The following is a 16,565-nucleotide window of genomic DNA, read 5'->3' as shown; positions in this document are numbered from 1 at the left end:
TGGGGTAGGCAGAACAGAAGGCAGGATGTTAGACCAAAACTAATATTTACTGAATTTGTTTAACTGAACTGCTAATACATAACCAAAACTTGTTCAAACACTCAGTCTGCTCACACTGTAGAAATCAGAAACTGAATGAAACCAGCTCCAGCTTAACTATTTATTTCATAAATTTATAAAAAGGTCTGAAGGGATGAGACCTTTAACAAATGTTCTTCATCAACAAAAATTAAACACACATCCATGCAGGGAAAAAAACACTAGGAAAAGAAGTTGGTTTTTGTTTTTTAAAAAAAGAACCTTAATTTTTTTTTTTTTAGGTGTTCCAGACACCTACTTTTTCCAGTTTCCCTATACAAATGAAATTCACGGCCGCAATATGGAAAAACTCATTTAACTTAACCACTGTTGTATATATATCTTTTTAATCCTCATGCTATAATTTAAAGCGAGTAGTTGCATTATTACACAGAATCAATTCTTTTCAAGGCAAAACAATTAAAAAGCACAGGCTGCTGAAGTGGTGACTTGGCTGAGTAACATTTCAAGCACTGAGGAAATCTTAACACAGTGTGGACCACAATATGAATGTATGTCGATGCTGAACCAGGATGCACGTACAGCTTTGGAATTCTAAAACTAAAAGTCGTGGTCCAGGGTTGATTGCTGCAGCAGCTGCCAAAACTGACAGCTATATTAGGTTGTGAACATTGAGCCTGGCCCTACGCACTGCCAGTAAGCACCCCTGACAGAGTACTCACAATAGAACACAGCCATAAGCAAATAAAAGGTTGCATAACACTGCCCTACAATAGGGAGGAATAAACAAACAACTTCCTCAGCCCTTTTCTGGTGTTAAAAACAGGGACTTGCCAGGGGGAGAGAACCAGCGAGCAACGGCAGTGCTGAGAAGGTGGCAAAGGGCATCTTCCTCGGGTGCCTGTGGCTATTGGTTCCAACTGCTGCTGCTCACACCCACAACACTTCCATAAGCACCAGCCTTAACTGTCTGGGGAAGATCCAGTACAACAAACAAAACAAACATTGTGCTACTGAAAAGCCTAGAACTACACCCAATCTGGAATGCAACTTTTTTGTGATTATGCAGAAAATTAAGTTACATTAAAACAGCAAAGTCACCACTTCACCAGGGGCAAAAACTGGCCTCTTCTCAGATTTCAAGCTTGCGCCGCAATTTCTTGCTGCTCTTTTGGTTTTACTTTGGATACTGGGAGTTCCAAGCCTGCCCATAGCATGGGCTCAGCTTTCCTCATTGTGAGCTCAATCTTTGTAGCCGTCATATTTACGTAACTCCTTTTCACATCAATCACCTGGAAGAAGACATGTACATTTCAGTTTACTACTTAACTGCATGCCTGATTAACACTACAGAATTGAGTTTTTTCCAGCTTGCTGCTATAAAGTAACTGCTTTTAAAAACAAAGAAGCAAAACCCAGAAAAAATATTGTAACTATTCGTAAGAGAAAATTTAAACATTGCCCTGTGTAACGTAGGACTAGAAAAACTAGCCTAAGTGTAAGGTCTAATGAATACAGATAAACAAATAAGTGCTTCCCCGTTGACACATGTTCCAAGATACAAGTTGCCTCCTATGTTGAACACACACCCCTGACTGTTTTGCGCACAGATTATGCTGCTATCAAGGAAAGAGTGAATTGTTTAAGAGCAGGCATTTACTTAAGAGCATTTTGCTCTAAACCAGATACTTACTAATTCAGTCAAAACTGAAAAGCAGAAAGTTATGTTCAGGAAACTAAGCATAGAACTACAGCAAGACTGAGGAGCAGGAACAGCTTTAATATTACTCATCACAATGCCAGGATTTTTATTTTTACACAAAAGTAGACTATTTTAAATGCCTCAGGTTTGCAATAAGTCAGAATACAAAAGGAACAAGGAAAGTGTAGATTTTATGATTTGTATCTTCAACTGCATTGAGATTAGTAGACTATTGAATGAGAGGTATTCTGTAGTTAGCATCTACTTATTCAACTAAGTTATACTCAGAAGTTAGTCATGTCCATTAATTTCAATGGATGTACTCTGAGCAGGACAAATGCAAGATATACATATCTTGTAGTACTTAATCTTGTCACTTAATCTTGCTACAAGCGCCTGGTCGTGATTTTGAACCTGCCTGAAGTTTACTTGAATGCAAATATGTATGTACTTACACCCCATAGATTCAGATTCTGATTAAATTCCTTATCACCTTCGAAGACAATATGGATATTTAACTGGAAGAGAAGGAAAAGATTATGCAGTAGCAGTAGTAGCTAAACATGCAGTATTTCAGCTTGCAATGCTAGAATGCAGAGGGGTTTTTGCCCAGGTGGGAGTTCCATTCATTCATTCACTCACTCACTCACTCACTCACCCCATAAAATTTATACATTGCTTGATTGTGAAAAAGATAGAACAGATAAAACAAGATAAAACAAGATAAAAGTTTCGGGAAGCTTTTAATGTTTGATGTATTATAGTATTTTAATATTCTTTTGGAAGCCGCCCAGAGTGGCTGGGGAAACCCATCCAGATGGGCGGGGTATAAATAATAAATTATTATTATTATTATTATAAAATCAAGAAATATTTACAACCCTGCTTTAAAACATACAAATGGTAAAATGCTAAAACAGGTTAAAATTACCTAAACTTTCTAGGCAGCTGAATAAGCTCGTCTAAACAAGAATGTTTTTAGCAGGCGCCGAGAAGAGTACAGTGAAGTTTCAAAATGCAGGTGCCACCAGAGTAAACAATCAATTTGAACTTGGAGTTAAAATGGGAACAATACAGGCTAATTAGGGTAACTCACCACCGTGCTATTTGCTTCTACATGACTAAGTTCAGGAACGGAATTCTTGGCATAAATAGAAATTGTCACTTCACCTCCAGTTTGATGCCAATCGTGCCTGCATGGAACCACTTTTTTCTCCTGTAGGCGATTAGAGTTAAAGACACAAATCATGGTTTCAACCCATTTGCAAATACTTTCCTTGCTACTTATCTTTTTCCAAAGTACACTGGGCTCTATGGAGGCATAGCCTAAGACTCTTTCCATACCGATTCTTAACAATTCCTTCAATGTCATTGTTATTGCACCCCCCCCCCCAATGTTCTATGGCTGAAGCCAGAAGCTCACATTAACAGGATGGAAAGCGAGTCAATGTTTCAGCATTTGTCATCATTGTACAGTATATAGCCTAGGTAAAAGAAAACAAAAACAGAAACCGACAGAACCACGTTTCTGAAGAGATCTTTAATTAATTGAGGCACAACTTCTATGTTATGGTTCTATCTGGTTAGTTGCTCCACTAAACTTTGTGCCCTCTGTTTTATTCTGCAAAGTCCAAATATTGTCATCTCACTGCATTCAAGTCGTTGTTGTAAAGTGCAAGTTGATTGACCAATGATGGAAAAAGAAATATTCAAAGTTTCATACACAAGTCAGTCTACTCAAGCAGGTGTATTAATGTTTAGCAACACAGGTAAGAATAGTAAGCTATTAATAACACAGCCCTTGCTACTTACAGCATCTTTCTTAATCCATGCATGTATTCCTGTCGCACAACCCTCTTGAGACAAGAAAGTATTGAAGTCTGATGTTTTCCTCTTGCAGCAACTCCAGTATTTCATCCTGTGTATTAAGATTTAAAGACTCATATAAACAACTGCAACAAAACTAATCTCAAGTTTCATTGTGCCTAGCTAGCGGATGGTTAACAGAGAATTCGAGGAAGACACATACTACTAACCCTTCATGGAATATAGGGACACCTGCGTGGTATGTACATGTTTCTTCCATGCTGTGTGGTCCTTCAAATGTCTAAGGGAAATAATAATAACAGACAAATAACGTTTTACTAGTCATTGCATTAGATTATCGCTTTACAGCTTCCACCCAACAGCTGAGGTAGCCGCTTACAGTGCAATCCCAACCACATCTTCTCAAAAAATCTATAGAATTCAATGGAGCTTACTCCCAGGTAGGTAAATTTAGGTCTGCTGTTGCATCAAGCAGAAGTTCAGTTTCCTCCAGCTGACTGGTCCATTCAGTGCCAAAGCATTCGTTTGGGGGGGGGGGGGCTAAGCAGAAACTTGTAACAATGCCCCCCACCTCCCACATTACCCATAACATGACTCATCCCATCCATGCAACATTTTGAGTCATAAAAGAGATTTCTCCTTTAATTCTAAAATTACGATTTTTAACATTTCTGAAACTACACCATGGCACCATAGCCCACAATGGGACTCTTCTGCCATGCTCTCAACTCCCTCTATTTTTGTTTTAACATCTAAGCCTGAAGAATATAGTCTTACAACGCTTGCTGACTATTTCGTAACTTTTTAATTGGACCTAGGAAAATCTCTAATATTAATATGCCTGGGGTTTCCTTTCCTATCCTAAGAGGTTGTACTGTGTTATGATTGTTTTTAAATAGATTAATTTTTTTTTGCATGCTGTTAATTTTGTTGAAAGTTGCCTGGAGACTAACTGATGTTACATGACTAAACTAAATTAATAATAAATGATTTTCTGAACAGTCTCTGAAAGCCATAAATGTTTACATGTGCCAGTGCTGACCAAACACATCACAAAATTCTGATGGAAGTGTAACGCAGAAGCTTACACAATACTTTATAACTGTAAAAGAAATGAGTAACAGCTCACATTCTTGGCAGTGCAAAAACACGTGCCCATACAAATATCCCTCACCTGTATTCAAGAACTATATGCTACAATAATTACTGGTGTGTGCCGAGAGACATCATGCAATATTGGGTGATGTGATCTGTACAGAAGTGACAGCTTACTGATTGGTTTTATTTATAAAGATATTTTTATACCGCTATACATAAAATAAATCAAAGGAACTAACAACATACATACATATATACAATAAATCTAAAATCCAAGACCACCTAATTCCCTGCACAAGCTTGGCAGCAAAGAAAAGTTCTCGGCAACTTAGAAAAGGATGGGGAACTAAGGGGGTTTGAAGTGTGGCACATTTCCATAACATTGAGAAATTTACCTTTTTACAGCCTGCATTTTTACATGGAGTCCCAATCTTTATCTCATCACTATCATCCTCTGTAAAACAGGAATAGTTTGCTTTATAAGACTTAAGAATTCACTTTCTTTTCTAAAGAAATGAGCAGAACTCAAGCATATAGGAGTATACAAATGACATTTTCTACCCAAGATGTTTATCTTTCAGGAACCGTCTGCTATACAGACAGGATACTTCCATGTTCAGTGCTCTGAACTCCAAGGAGGGGTTCAATAATAATAGCAATAGATTCACTGAACCTATCTAGCACTGAGCTACAACACACTCAATTAGGTAAAAACATGAACCCTATCAAGCTATATACCTTTTTTTATTTCGTTACCCGACGACAGCTTTAGCTTCTCTAATGCTTGCTTCAAGGAAGCAGATACTTTCAGCTCCAAGCAACTCATCGGCTCATCTGGGCTAAAGAAAGCAGAGGGAATAAGTTGTGTTACTTTTTAACGTGACAAAAACAATTCGTTTCAAAATACTTATGAAGTCTTCTAGAACACTGGTGTTTTACAGGTGCATTAGGACAGATAAATAGGCTGCAGCCTGACCCAAGGTAGTTTGCACCAGCGGCACCAGCATGCACACATAAGTGCTGTATAAATACAGTGGTACCTTGACTAAAGTCCAGTCTATTATAAGTCCGTTTTGGACTAAGTCCAATTGCAACCCGGAAATGAGTACTCTGGGTTCAGTCATTTTTTTGATATAAGTAGGGCCCAGTTGTTTTAGGGGTCGCTTTTCATCGTCTGGTTCCTGTTGAGTGTGTTTCATTTGTTAATTGAGTCCCTTGCTGCTAATCAGAGGCTTCCTGTTGAGTCTGCCAGCTGTTGCAACACAGAGGTGATATTTGGAGGTTTTGTTTTTGCTTTTTTTTGCATTTTGGTTTGTGTGGCTTTTTCGGTTTTTTGACCGTGACGTCGTTTTATGGGACCGACCTGTGACTGTGGCTTGTGACTTTGTTTTTGTGACTGTGTGGAACCCAGTTCAGCTACTGGCTGATTGTGTGACTGCAGAAATGGATAAAAGCCCCCCATTCAAACAATGACAATCATCAGTGCACATAAGAAAAACAATTAATGGTATTTTTTTTTCATCTACAATACTGTCATATTTATTTTATAGTACAGCACATTGATTATTGCCTTTTATGGATCAATGGTCTCCTTAGACAGTAAAATTCATGTTAAATTGCTGTTTTAGGGGGTGTTTTTCATTGTCTAGAACAGATCAATCCATTTTCAATTACTTTCTATGGGAAAGCACACCTTGTTTTAAGTCCGCTTTGTTTTAAGACCGGACTTCTGGAACGGATTACAGTCTTAAATCAAGGTAGCACCATAAATGGAAAAATGGGGATTATAATTTGGATCTGACTAAAGGTGCACCCAGGGTCTGAAAAGGTTGAGAAGTACTTTTCTGGAATTTTCATCGAGAACTTTCATATGAACACAGTAAGCTACCTTATAGCAGTTTGTATGACTGGCCCCTCAAGCCCAATACTGTCTAGCCTGACAAGGAGTGGCTCTCCAATACCTTTCGCACTCTTGCCTCCAGGTCCTTTAACTGGAGGTGCCTGGGATAGAATGGCAACTTCCATTATGAGAAGCTTATGTTTATTCCGTAAGCTATAGTTGTTCTCTTTCCATTTCCCATGACTTTCATCCGTGCAAACTCTAAAAACAGCAAACCAATTCCAGTCCCAGAGAAGAGGAATAAGCCCCAAGACCCAGCAAAGGATGCTCAGGCTCTGGAGAAAGAGAAATGGCTCTGCTGTCCTATACATGGTTTAAAGAAGCTTTGCCATCTGACTCAAGAGTTTCATCACTACTGGATGCATATTATTCCCCCCAGAGACAAGAAGCACTTCTTTCCTTTGCCTGATATTTGGTCACAGAAACAAGGCACCTTCTGACTGCATCCTGAAGCTGCTCAACTGCAAAATATACACATAAAGCAGGTTTTAACATTATATATCCACTCTCAAAACGCTGGAAGATGGGGCATATATATGCAAGATAGATAGATAGTAATTTGGCACAAATGCCAGCTCTCAGGACAATACCTTGGCCTCTGTATTGCTTCCACAGGCTTTGGTGCCTGAATTATGTGTTCTTGAAATTTAGGCTTCAGGTCAGCTAACTCCTTTCGCTCAGAGGTAGTTTTAACTTCAGGTTTGACAGGTTCAGGGGGCTTCTCACTATTATGGAAGCCCTTTGTACAGCCCTGATAACAACAACAACAACAATAATAATGTTATTATTTATACCCCGCCCATCTGGCTGGGTTTCCCAAGCCACTCTGGGCAGCTTATAGCGCATAAAAACATGTATGTATACCTAATGTTGACTGCATATTCAGCTCTAACAATGCAATTTTCTTAAGCTAATTCTGCCACTTCAGCGCTTAATATTTAGAAGTAAATACTAGGGTTAAGTACAAACATTCAGATCAACTTCCTCCCATCAGTTTCTCAAATGCAGCAACCTATGGTCTTTTAAGTTATTACATGCAGGCCTGTGCAGACAGGTACACTCGCCCCAAGCCTCAGAGGGCTAAGCTGGCCGGGGGACCTGTCGGACCATGACAGGAACAAGACTCCTGCCCCATGCCTCAGACAAGCTCAGCACAGCCCTGCACACACACATGGTTTTAAAGGTCTTCCATACCTATTAGAATCATACAAACTAATAGCAGATTCAGTTATTCCACTGTCAATCATTATCTAGCCCAAACAGTAGCATTCATGTGTAAGAGGGAAGCAGCAGGTTCAGGGAAGCACAACAAAATATTTAGGGGAAAAACCAAAGAGCCTAGTGAGGACTAAGCATGTGCGGTGACCTTGGAACAGAATGTTAGGGAAAGAAATGAAATGGAGTAACCTGGAAAATGGCATGGCTAGCACACACACTACAACTTTTGATTCAGGCCTCTCTTTTATAATCAAAATGTCAAGAAATAATTGAAACACCTGCAGAGAAGACACACACTTTCTTCACTTGAAGGCAGCTGATTTGACTACTCCATGTCAGTGGCAAACAGTTGTATAACATCTACAGGTGAAGCTACAAGCAAATGCAGGTTTTTAGAACCCGATTTTTCTAAGTGTGCCTAGAGCAACCTGTGGCCCTAATGTTGCCTATGCCAGGCATAGGCAAACTCGGGCCTCCAGAGGTTTTGGGACTACAACTCCCATCATCCCTAGCTAACAGGACCAGTGGTCAGGGATAATGGGAGTTGTAGTCCCAAAACAGCTGGAGGGCTGAGATGGCCTATGCCTGGTCTAAGATAAAATGCAAGCCAGAGTCTAGCAACAACTGGAAGGCCACATGCTGCCCATTCCTGTTCTAAGGGATTCCCACCCCCTCAAATGAGCAACTTTCAATTTTTCATTTGTAGTAAAATACAACCATTACAAATTATTAATACATACCGCAATGCTTAAGAAGTCAGAAAAGTCTGTTGTCCTTCTTTTACAGCATGACCAGCCCTGTAATATACAAGCCATGAATTTACCATCTTAACATCAAAAACAACTAAGGAGAAAAAAGTGAATGTTTCCCCAATGTGAGATAACAAAGCTACACGAAAAGACCATAAATTATTCAACAGCTGGTACAGCAATGTAGGGCCCAATCTTTCAAATTCCCAAGACATGTTATTTTTAGATAAAGTGATAATCATCACTTTGTTAAAAAGCAATAAAAACTTACTAAACATTCCAACCCTGGTATCCAGCAATACACAATAACAAGTGTCACCAACATACTTTGGGAGAGATGTACTGTAGCATAAGGTTCAATAGAGACCTGGAACGTGTTTAACACAATGCATTCAAGTGATCACTGCTGTCTGGAACAGCTTATGTTTCTATAATAACTAAACAGGGTAAATCTTTTATTTCAAGAAAAAAGTGGGCATTCCACCAAACTCAAGCAGATTGATACATCAAAGGTCACGAAGGGAATTGAAATATTGCCATGAGCATGATTTAGTTGAAGTTTTGGAAAGCTTTTAAACAATTATGTTTGTACACCTACTTTAAGAGCATCGTGAAAGACTGGTACTCCTGGGTGATAGGTACAGGACTCTAAAAGGAGAAAAAAGAAGGATTAGCAGAGGACAGCAGAGATACCATCCCTAAAGCTACAGGTTATATTTGGCAAAGTAAGTTAATCAGTCTTGTGATTGCTGTCAATATTTTCATATTCATCAAGGCTCAATATCATGTAGCAGCACACTGAACACTTTTTCAGTTGGAAACAGAACACAGAATTCAGGAAACACAAGCGGTTGTTACAAAATACTCCCTTTGGACGTTTGTGTGCTTTCCTGGATGACATGTTATCTATAAAATCCAGAAATGAATTGAGGCATAAAATTAAATATACATTTTAATAAGTAGAAATACCCTGCCTAAACTATTAGGTGGATTTGTATTTGGGTTGAATGACCAAATCCAAAGAGTGCTCATTAATGGTTCCTCACCATCCTTGAAAAAAGGGACAAGTGGAGTGCCACAGGATTCTGCCCTGGGCCTGCTGTTGTTCAGCATCTTTATGAATTAATTGGATGAAGGAATTGAGGAGATGCTCAATTCTGCCAATGACACCAAACAGGGGGTAGGGGATGGGTGGACAGGTAGCCAATACCGCTGAATACTGAACTGGTTTCAATATGACCTTAACAGATTGGAGAACTGGGCCCAAACTAACAAAATGAATTTCATGGGACAAATACAAGGTTTTAAACTTAGGCCGAAAGAACCAGCAGCACAAATAGCAGACCACAATATGAACATGAATCAACAATGTGAAGCTACAGGGGGGAATGCTAACGCTACTCTAGGCTGCAACAACAGAAGTGTCAAGGGAAGTAATTGCACCACTCTATTCTGCCTTGGTCAGACCACACCTGGAATACCGTGTCCAGTTCTGGACTCCACAATTTAAGGAGGATACTGACAATCTGGAATGTGTATAGAAGAGGGCAACCAAGATGATCAAGGGTCTGGAAACCAAGCTTTATGAGGAATGGTTGAGGGAATTAGGTATGATTACCCTATTAAGAAGGAGATAGGATAGCTTCAAATATCTAAAGGGCTGTCACATGGAAGATGGAGCAACTTCTCCTACTCTGGAAGGTAGGGCCTGAACAAATGGCTTCAAGTTATAAGAATGGAGATTCCAGCTAAACATCAGGAAGAACTTTCTGAAGGTAAGAGCTGTTAGATAGTGGAAGGACTCTTCCAGGATGTGGTGGACACTCCATCACTAGAGGTTTTAAGGAGAGGTTAAATTACCATCTGCCATGGATGCTTCAGTTGAGATCCCTGCATTGAAGGGGGTTGGACTAGATGAGACCCCCAGGATCCCTTCCAACTCTATAATTATATGATTCTATGACCCAGTTCCACTGGCACTGCCTATATCACATACAATTGAAACATGAATACCATACAAGAAAGAGGTCACGGCTAGGATTCAAGTAGAGTGTTTTGGACTTGTATTTCTTTAAGCACTCTACTTGTAACTGATGGGGATTTCAAAGGAGAAGGGCATTTAAAAGATGAGATCCTACCAGGTGTGCCCAAATCATTTGACATGCCTAAAGTAGGTCTTTGGATTCCAGCTTAAGTGTTTGCAATGGACTCATGTACCACTTCTTAAGCGTGCAAACAAGTTTCAAGGAGCTGCATAACACTTTTCCAGAACAAGTAACCAAATAAACATAGGGCAGTTTTGAAACCCACAATTTATATATAAAGTTCCACCATCCAACACCAAAATACTTGCCTGAAATGTCTAGGCAAAGCATACTTTGTGGAGTGAGGAGAAAGAGGAAATGGACTGTCTCTCTTTCTTACCTGTTAGTCATTTCTTACCCCACCCCCTTGCAGGATTTGCATCCTGAAAAGTGGGATGTAAGTAATTATAAATAAGAACTTGTGCCCACTATCCAGGCAGTAGTAGTTCAGGTACAGTTCAGGTGATGCATGGCCAGCACTTATTCCTCAACAGGAAACACAATACAGCATCTCAACTTCACATGAAAGTAAGGCACCTTAAACATTAAGTTTCTATTCCAGCAAAACACCTGACATATCCAGACCTTTCCCCACCCAAGAAGTAGACCACTTCAGAAGCAGTCTGCTGATACAATTAAAAATCTTCCACAGTCTAACTTCAACATATCTTTCTTCCTAAGCTTGCCAGTCAAACAAAAGTACTAACAGAATCTTTTACTAATGACAATATATTCATATGATGCCTTTCTCACCATCCAGACCAGAATGTAATACCAGCTTAGTGGATACAGATCTGCTGTCTTAGCAGCAGGACCAGATGAGTTACTAAATGCCAGAATACAAGTGAAAAACGGGCATTATTTGCTTTCTGGAACTCATATAAATTGTGAAGCCATTCTGACAACAGAATCTCCATGCTTAGTAGAATATACACCGGTAAATTCAGAAGAAGTCGAAATGCCAGTTCTATTATATACTTGTTCCAAATAAGAATCATTAACTTGCTTAAAGTACTATCATACGTAGCACAGACCCAGTTGCTTCCAAGTTCAAGACGTCTTATCCTGTTATGATAAACAGTATGCCCAGTGCAATGAAACCTCAAAACATTAACTATAATATAAAATAAATTAAGCAGCATTTTTTTTTACAATACTGAACATGCTACTGACATTCTTAGTCCTAACACTGAGCTCTTTGAAGTGAAAAAGTTGTTACTGATCAGTATCTACAGTAGAACATCTGAATTACTATGGGTGTACTAGTCTAGATGGAAAAAATAAGCAAATTGCAGGTGCCACACATGTAATTATTCTAATGACTAACAGGAGTCTCAAAGGTGCTGAGAATTGCAAAGATGAAATGTTTGGATTTCTTCACAGTGGGACCACATTCATATCCACACTCAACTCTTCCTTCTTCTGCTCTTTTCAGTAATGCCAGATCACTTATGTCAGGCGTGGTTACCTTTCACCCACCAGTAGTTGCAATAACTCCCATTGGCCCCAGCAAGCATGGCCAATGGCCAGGGATAATGGGAGTTGTAGTGCAGCAACATCTAGAGCAGGGATCAACAAACTTTTTCAGCCGGGGGCCGGTCCACTGTCCCTCAGACCTTGTGGGGGGGCCAGACTGTACTTTTTCTTGGGGGGGGGGGTGAACGAATTCCTATGCCCCACAAATAACGCAGAGATGCATTTTCAATAAAAGCACACATTGTACTCATGTAAAAACACCAGGCAGGCCCCACAAATAACCCAGAGATGCATTTTCAATAAAAGCACACATTGTACTCATGTAAAAACACCAGGCAGGCCCCACAAATAACCCAGAGATGCATTTTCAATAAAAGGACACATTCTACTCATGTAAAAACACGCTGATTTCTGGATCGTCCGTGGGCTGGATTTAGAAGGCAATTGGGCCGGATGCGGCCCCCGGGCCTTAGTTTGCCTACCCATGATCCAGAGGGCCAAAGATTCCCTACATCTGATTTACACAGCTCCACCCTGCTTCAAAACCACTCCTTACATGAAGTCACTAGTTTCAACTTCTCAGTCCTCATTCCCCACTAAAGGAACCCATATGTGTAACTGCATTTACTTGCAGTCACCCTGTCATTCGTCCATTCCTCCCTCTCCACTAGTTTATTATGGTTGCCCCCTCTTACTTCATTGTTCCCACCCGCTAGACCAAATTTACAGTTTAAGCTTGTCATGGTAAGATCATAGAATCAGATTTGGAGGCTAGGTGGGTTGTAAGCCCTTTGGCCCACCCACCTCCCTGCTCAATTCAGGAAGTATGGAGTACTGTATGTGTTTCGCTATGTTAGTATAATGCCATATTGTGATACCACCTCTCAGGGTTGTATGCTGTAAGTTTCCAGGGTGAAGTCATAGATCTGTTATTTTTAAAACACCACTTGAACGGCACTCCCCCGCTTGCACCCCAGGACTCTGCATTCTGCATGGGCATTTGTATCACATGTGCTACTAAGGCTCATCTCCCAAGATAACTTAATGTTGCTTTGTAACTCAAGACCAGTATCAGTGCATGGCAACAAAACATGATGTTCCCAAAACAAGCACAAAACATTATCCATGCCAGGAGAGGACAAAACAACTGATGCAGGGTCTTCTCTATTGTTGACTTAAAGCCCTCAGGAACCATCCTGTTCCCACAGAAGTATTTGAACAATGTTGCTGATAAGCAGCACAGAGCACCTGCTGTATCTTAGTTCAACCTACGGGATATGGGAGAGGAGGAACGCATTATTCTAATACAATTTAGTGTCAATTGTGTGTCTAACAAGTATTTCTTCTATAGGTCTTTTACACATACATTTGTTACATTTATAACCACGATGCTATGGGGAAAGAAGAGTGTGCAAGTCGTACATAAACAAACACACTTTCCAAGTAGCCCTATCACTACACAGTATTAGGAAAAAATCCAAAAGAGATACAATACAGTGGTACCTCTGGTTACAAATTTAATTCGTTTCAGAGGTCCGTTCTTAACCTGAGGTACCACTTTAGCTAATGGGGCCTCCCGCTGCTGCCGCACCACTGCTGCACGATTTCTGTTCTCATCCTGGGGTAAAGTTCTTAACCCGAGGTACTACTTCTGGGTTAGCGGAGTCTGTAACCCGAAGTGTTTGTAAGCAGTCAGTGCAGATGATACTGAGCTAAATGGCCCAATCGTCTGTTCCAATTGAAGGCAGCTTCCTATGCTCCATGGTCACCCAATGAGCTTCATAATAATAATAGTAATAATAATAACAATAATTTATTATTTATATGCCGCCCATCTGACTGGGTTGCCCCAGCCACTCTGGGAGGTGATGACGAGGGGAGAAGCTGACCCTGGATCTGCCTGGTCCTAACAGGACACTCAATTTCCCCTCATTCCTGGGCTGCCACTCATGCTGGCCAGGACTAACAGGAGCTGGGATTCCAGCCCAGCCATGGAGGGTGAGGACTCATCAGGTTGGGGGGGGGGGGAGAGAGAGAGACAAAGACTCCTCTAACCACTTGTTTTGATGGTAGAATCAAGGGAAGGGAAGGAATGCATGTAGGCCACCTTGAGCTCCTTGGAGAAAAGATAGGATATGAACAAAACACATATCTATAAAGTATAGAATAGGGGGTGAGGACATGCATAGGTGCATGAGGCTACAACACTCCCTTGCATGACCTTAGGCCTGTCACTCCTCTCTCCCTCTCTCTTAGCCTGGCCCACCTCACGGGGTTGTTGTGAGTATGAAATCAAGAGGAGGGGGGGAGATCTGTGCAGCTCCCGACCTTGAGCTCCTTAGAGAAAAGATAATATATAACAGAATACAACACACACACATATATACAGTATACGGGATGAAGACACACGTGTGTAGGGAGAGAGAGCGAGACTGCTCTAACCACCACACCACACTCCCCTGAATGACCTTAGGCCAGTCAAGAGGGGGGGAGCTCTGCATAGCCCCCCCAGCTCCTTAGAGAATAATATATAATACAATATAAACACACTCACACATATGCAACGGGATGAGGACGTGTGTAGGGAGATAGAGCGAGACTGCTCTAACCACTAGGCCACACTCCCTCGCATGGCCTCAAGCCAGTCACTCCTCTCTCTCTCTCAGGCTGGCCCACCTCATGGGGTTGTTGTGAGTATGAAATCAAGGGGGGGGGAGATCTGTGTACCCCCCAACCTTGAGCTCTTTAGAGAAAAGATAATATATAACAGAATACAATACACACACACACATATACACACAACAGGATGAAGACACACTTTGTGTGTAGGGAGAGAGAGCAAGACTGCTCTAACCACCACACCACACTCCCCTGAATGACCTTAGGCCAGTCAAGAGGGGGGAGCTCTGCATAGCCCCCCCAGCTCGTTAGAGAATAATATATAATACAATATAAACACACTCACACAGAGTATATGCAACGGGATAAGGATGTGTGTAGGGAGAGAGCGCGAGACTGCTCTAACCACTAGGCCACACTCCCTCGCATGGCCTCAGGCCAGTCACTCCTCTCTCTCTCTCAGGCTGGCCCACCTCATGGGGTTGTTGTGAGTATGAAATCAAGAGGGGGGGGAGATCTGTGTACCCCCCAACCTTGAGCTCTTTAGAGAAAAGATAATATATAACAGAATACAAACACACACACACACACACATATATATACACACAACGGGATGAAGACACACGTTCTGTGTAGGGAGAGAGAGCAAGAGTGCTCTAACCACTACGCCACACTCCCCTGAATGACCTTAGGCCAGTCAAGAGGGGGGAGCTCTGCATAGCCCCCCAGCTCCTTAGAGAATAATATATAATACAATATAAACACACACACAGAGTATATGCAACGGGATAAGGACGTGTGTAGGGAGAGAGATTGAGACTGCTCTAACCACTATGCCACACTCCCTCGCATGGCCTCCTTGGGCCAGCCACTCTCTCAGCCTGGCCTACCTCACGGGGTGGTTGTGAGGGCGGAGTGGAGAGCAGAAAAGCTTAAAATACCATTGTAATAGAATAATATCCTATTATTTCTCACCGCCCACGTTGGCCTCGGGGTCGAAGCGCTGCCCGCAGCCCCGGTTGTAGCACAGCAGAGCCATGGCCGAGAAGCGACGAGGAAGGAGCCGGCGGTTGCGAGCGGAGAGGGAGCCGAGGAGAAGCCGCCGCTGAGCTGACGGGAAAGGAAGAGGCTCTCGCGCGCTCTTTCCGGAAAAAGCCGGGCGGAAGCTTCGGCGCGGGAGGGGGGGGACCCTTCGCGAAACTTCGGAGGAGGGAATGCTCAGGGCGCACGCGCAGGGCGCTTCGGCCGGCGCGAGGAAAGGTAGGCTGTGGGTGGGGAGGGGGAGGCGGAACGGCGGCGCGGGAAACGCACATGCGCAGTGCGGGGTGAGGTAGGTGGTGTGTCAGAGAGCGGGGGCGGTATGGGGGCGGGGCTTAAGTATTGCGTGAGCGTCGGAGGCCAGAGTCGTTGGAACGGCAATGATTGGATGGCGGGACTTTTTTTAAAAAAAAAGAGGCGCAGGTTCGATGGAAATACGGGAACTGGCGCTGCAGATATTTATATGCATTTGTTCTGTCCGGATCAGTTTATTTGGAATGGTGCATGTTAAGTTGTGGTTAAACATATCAGACGACACAGCGATTCTTCAAACAGCTGTTGTTTATTCACAGGCCAGAACAGAACTGAACTGAAGGGTTCAGCCAGCCTGCTTATATTGTTGTTTAGTCGTTTAGTCGTGTCCGACTCTTCGTGACCCCATGGACCAGAGCACGCCAGGCACTCTAGTCTTCCACTGCCTCCCGCAGTTTGGTCAAACTCATGCTGGTAGCTTTGAGAACACCGTCCAACCATCTCGTCCTCTGTCGTCCCCTTCTCCTTGTGCCCTCCATCTTTCCCAACATCAGGGTCTTTTC

General features: G+C 42.0%; 1 protein-coding gene across 1 annotated transcript; it reads right to left on the bottom strand.

Annotated features, from left to right (window-relative positions):
* Window positions 1-146: 146 nt before the first annotated feature.
* Window positions 147-15,927, bottom strand: CHORDC1 (cysteine and histidine rich domain containing 1). The gene is made up of 11 exons (XM_083499899.1): window positions 15,688-15,927; window positions 9,132-9,181; window positions 8,525-8,581; window positions 7,157-7,317; window positions 5,405-5,505; window positions 5,062-5,120; window positions 3,778-3,848; window positions 3,554-3,659; window positions 2,838-2,957; window positions 2,197-2,259; window positions 147-1,331 (listed from the first exon to the last, which is right to left on the bottom strand). Exons 1-11 carry the CDS (start codon window positions 15,749-15,751, stop codon window positions 1,179-1,181), a joined length of 1,005 nt encoding a protein of 334 aa, XP_083356025.1. The 5' UTR covers window positions 15,752-15,927; the 3' UTR covers window positions 147-1,178.
* Between the last annotated feature and the right edge of the window lie 638 nt (window positions 15,928-16,565).

Source organism: Podarcis liolepis, assembly GCF_965112155.1.
Source record: "Podarcis liolepis genome assembly, chromosome: 4".
Classification (NCBI taxonomy): Eukaryota; Metazoa; Chordata; class Lepidosauria; order Squamata; family Lacertidae; genus Podarcis; species Podarcis liolepis.
This window is presented reverse-complemented; position numbering and strand designations above follow the sequence as displayed.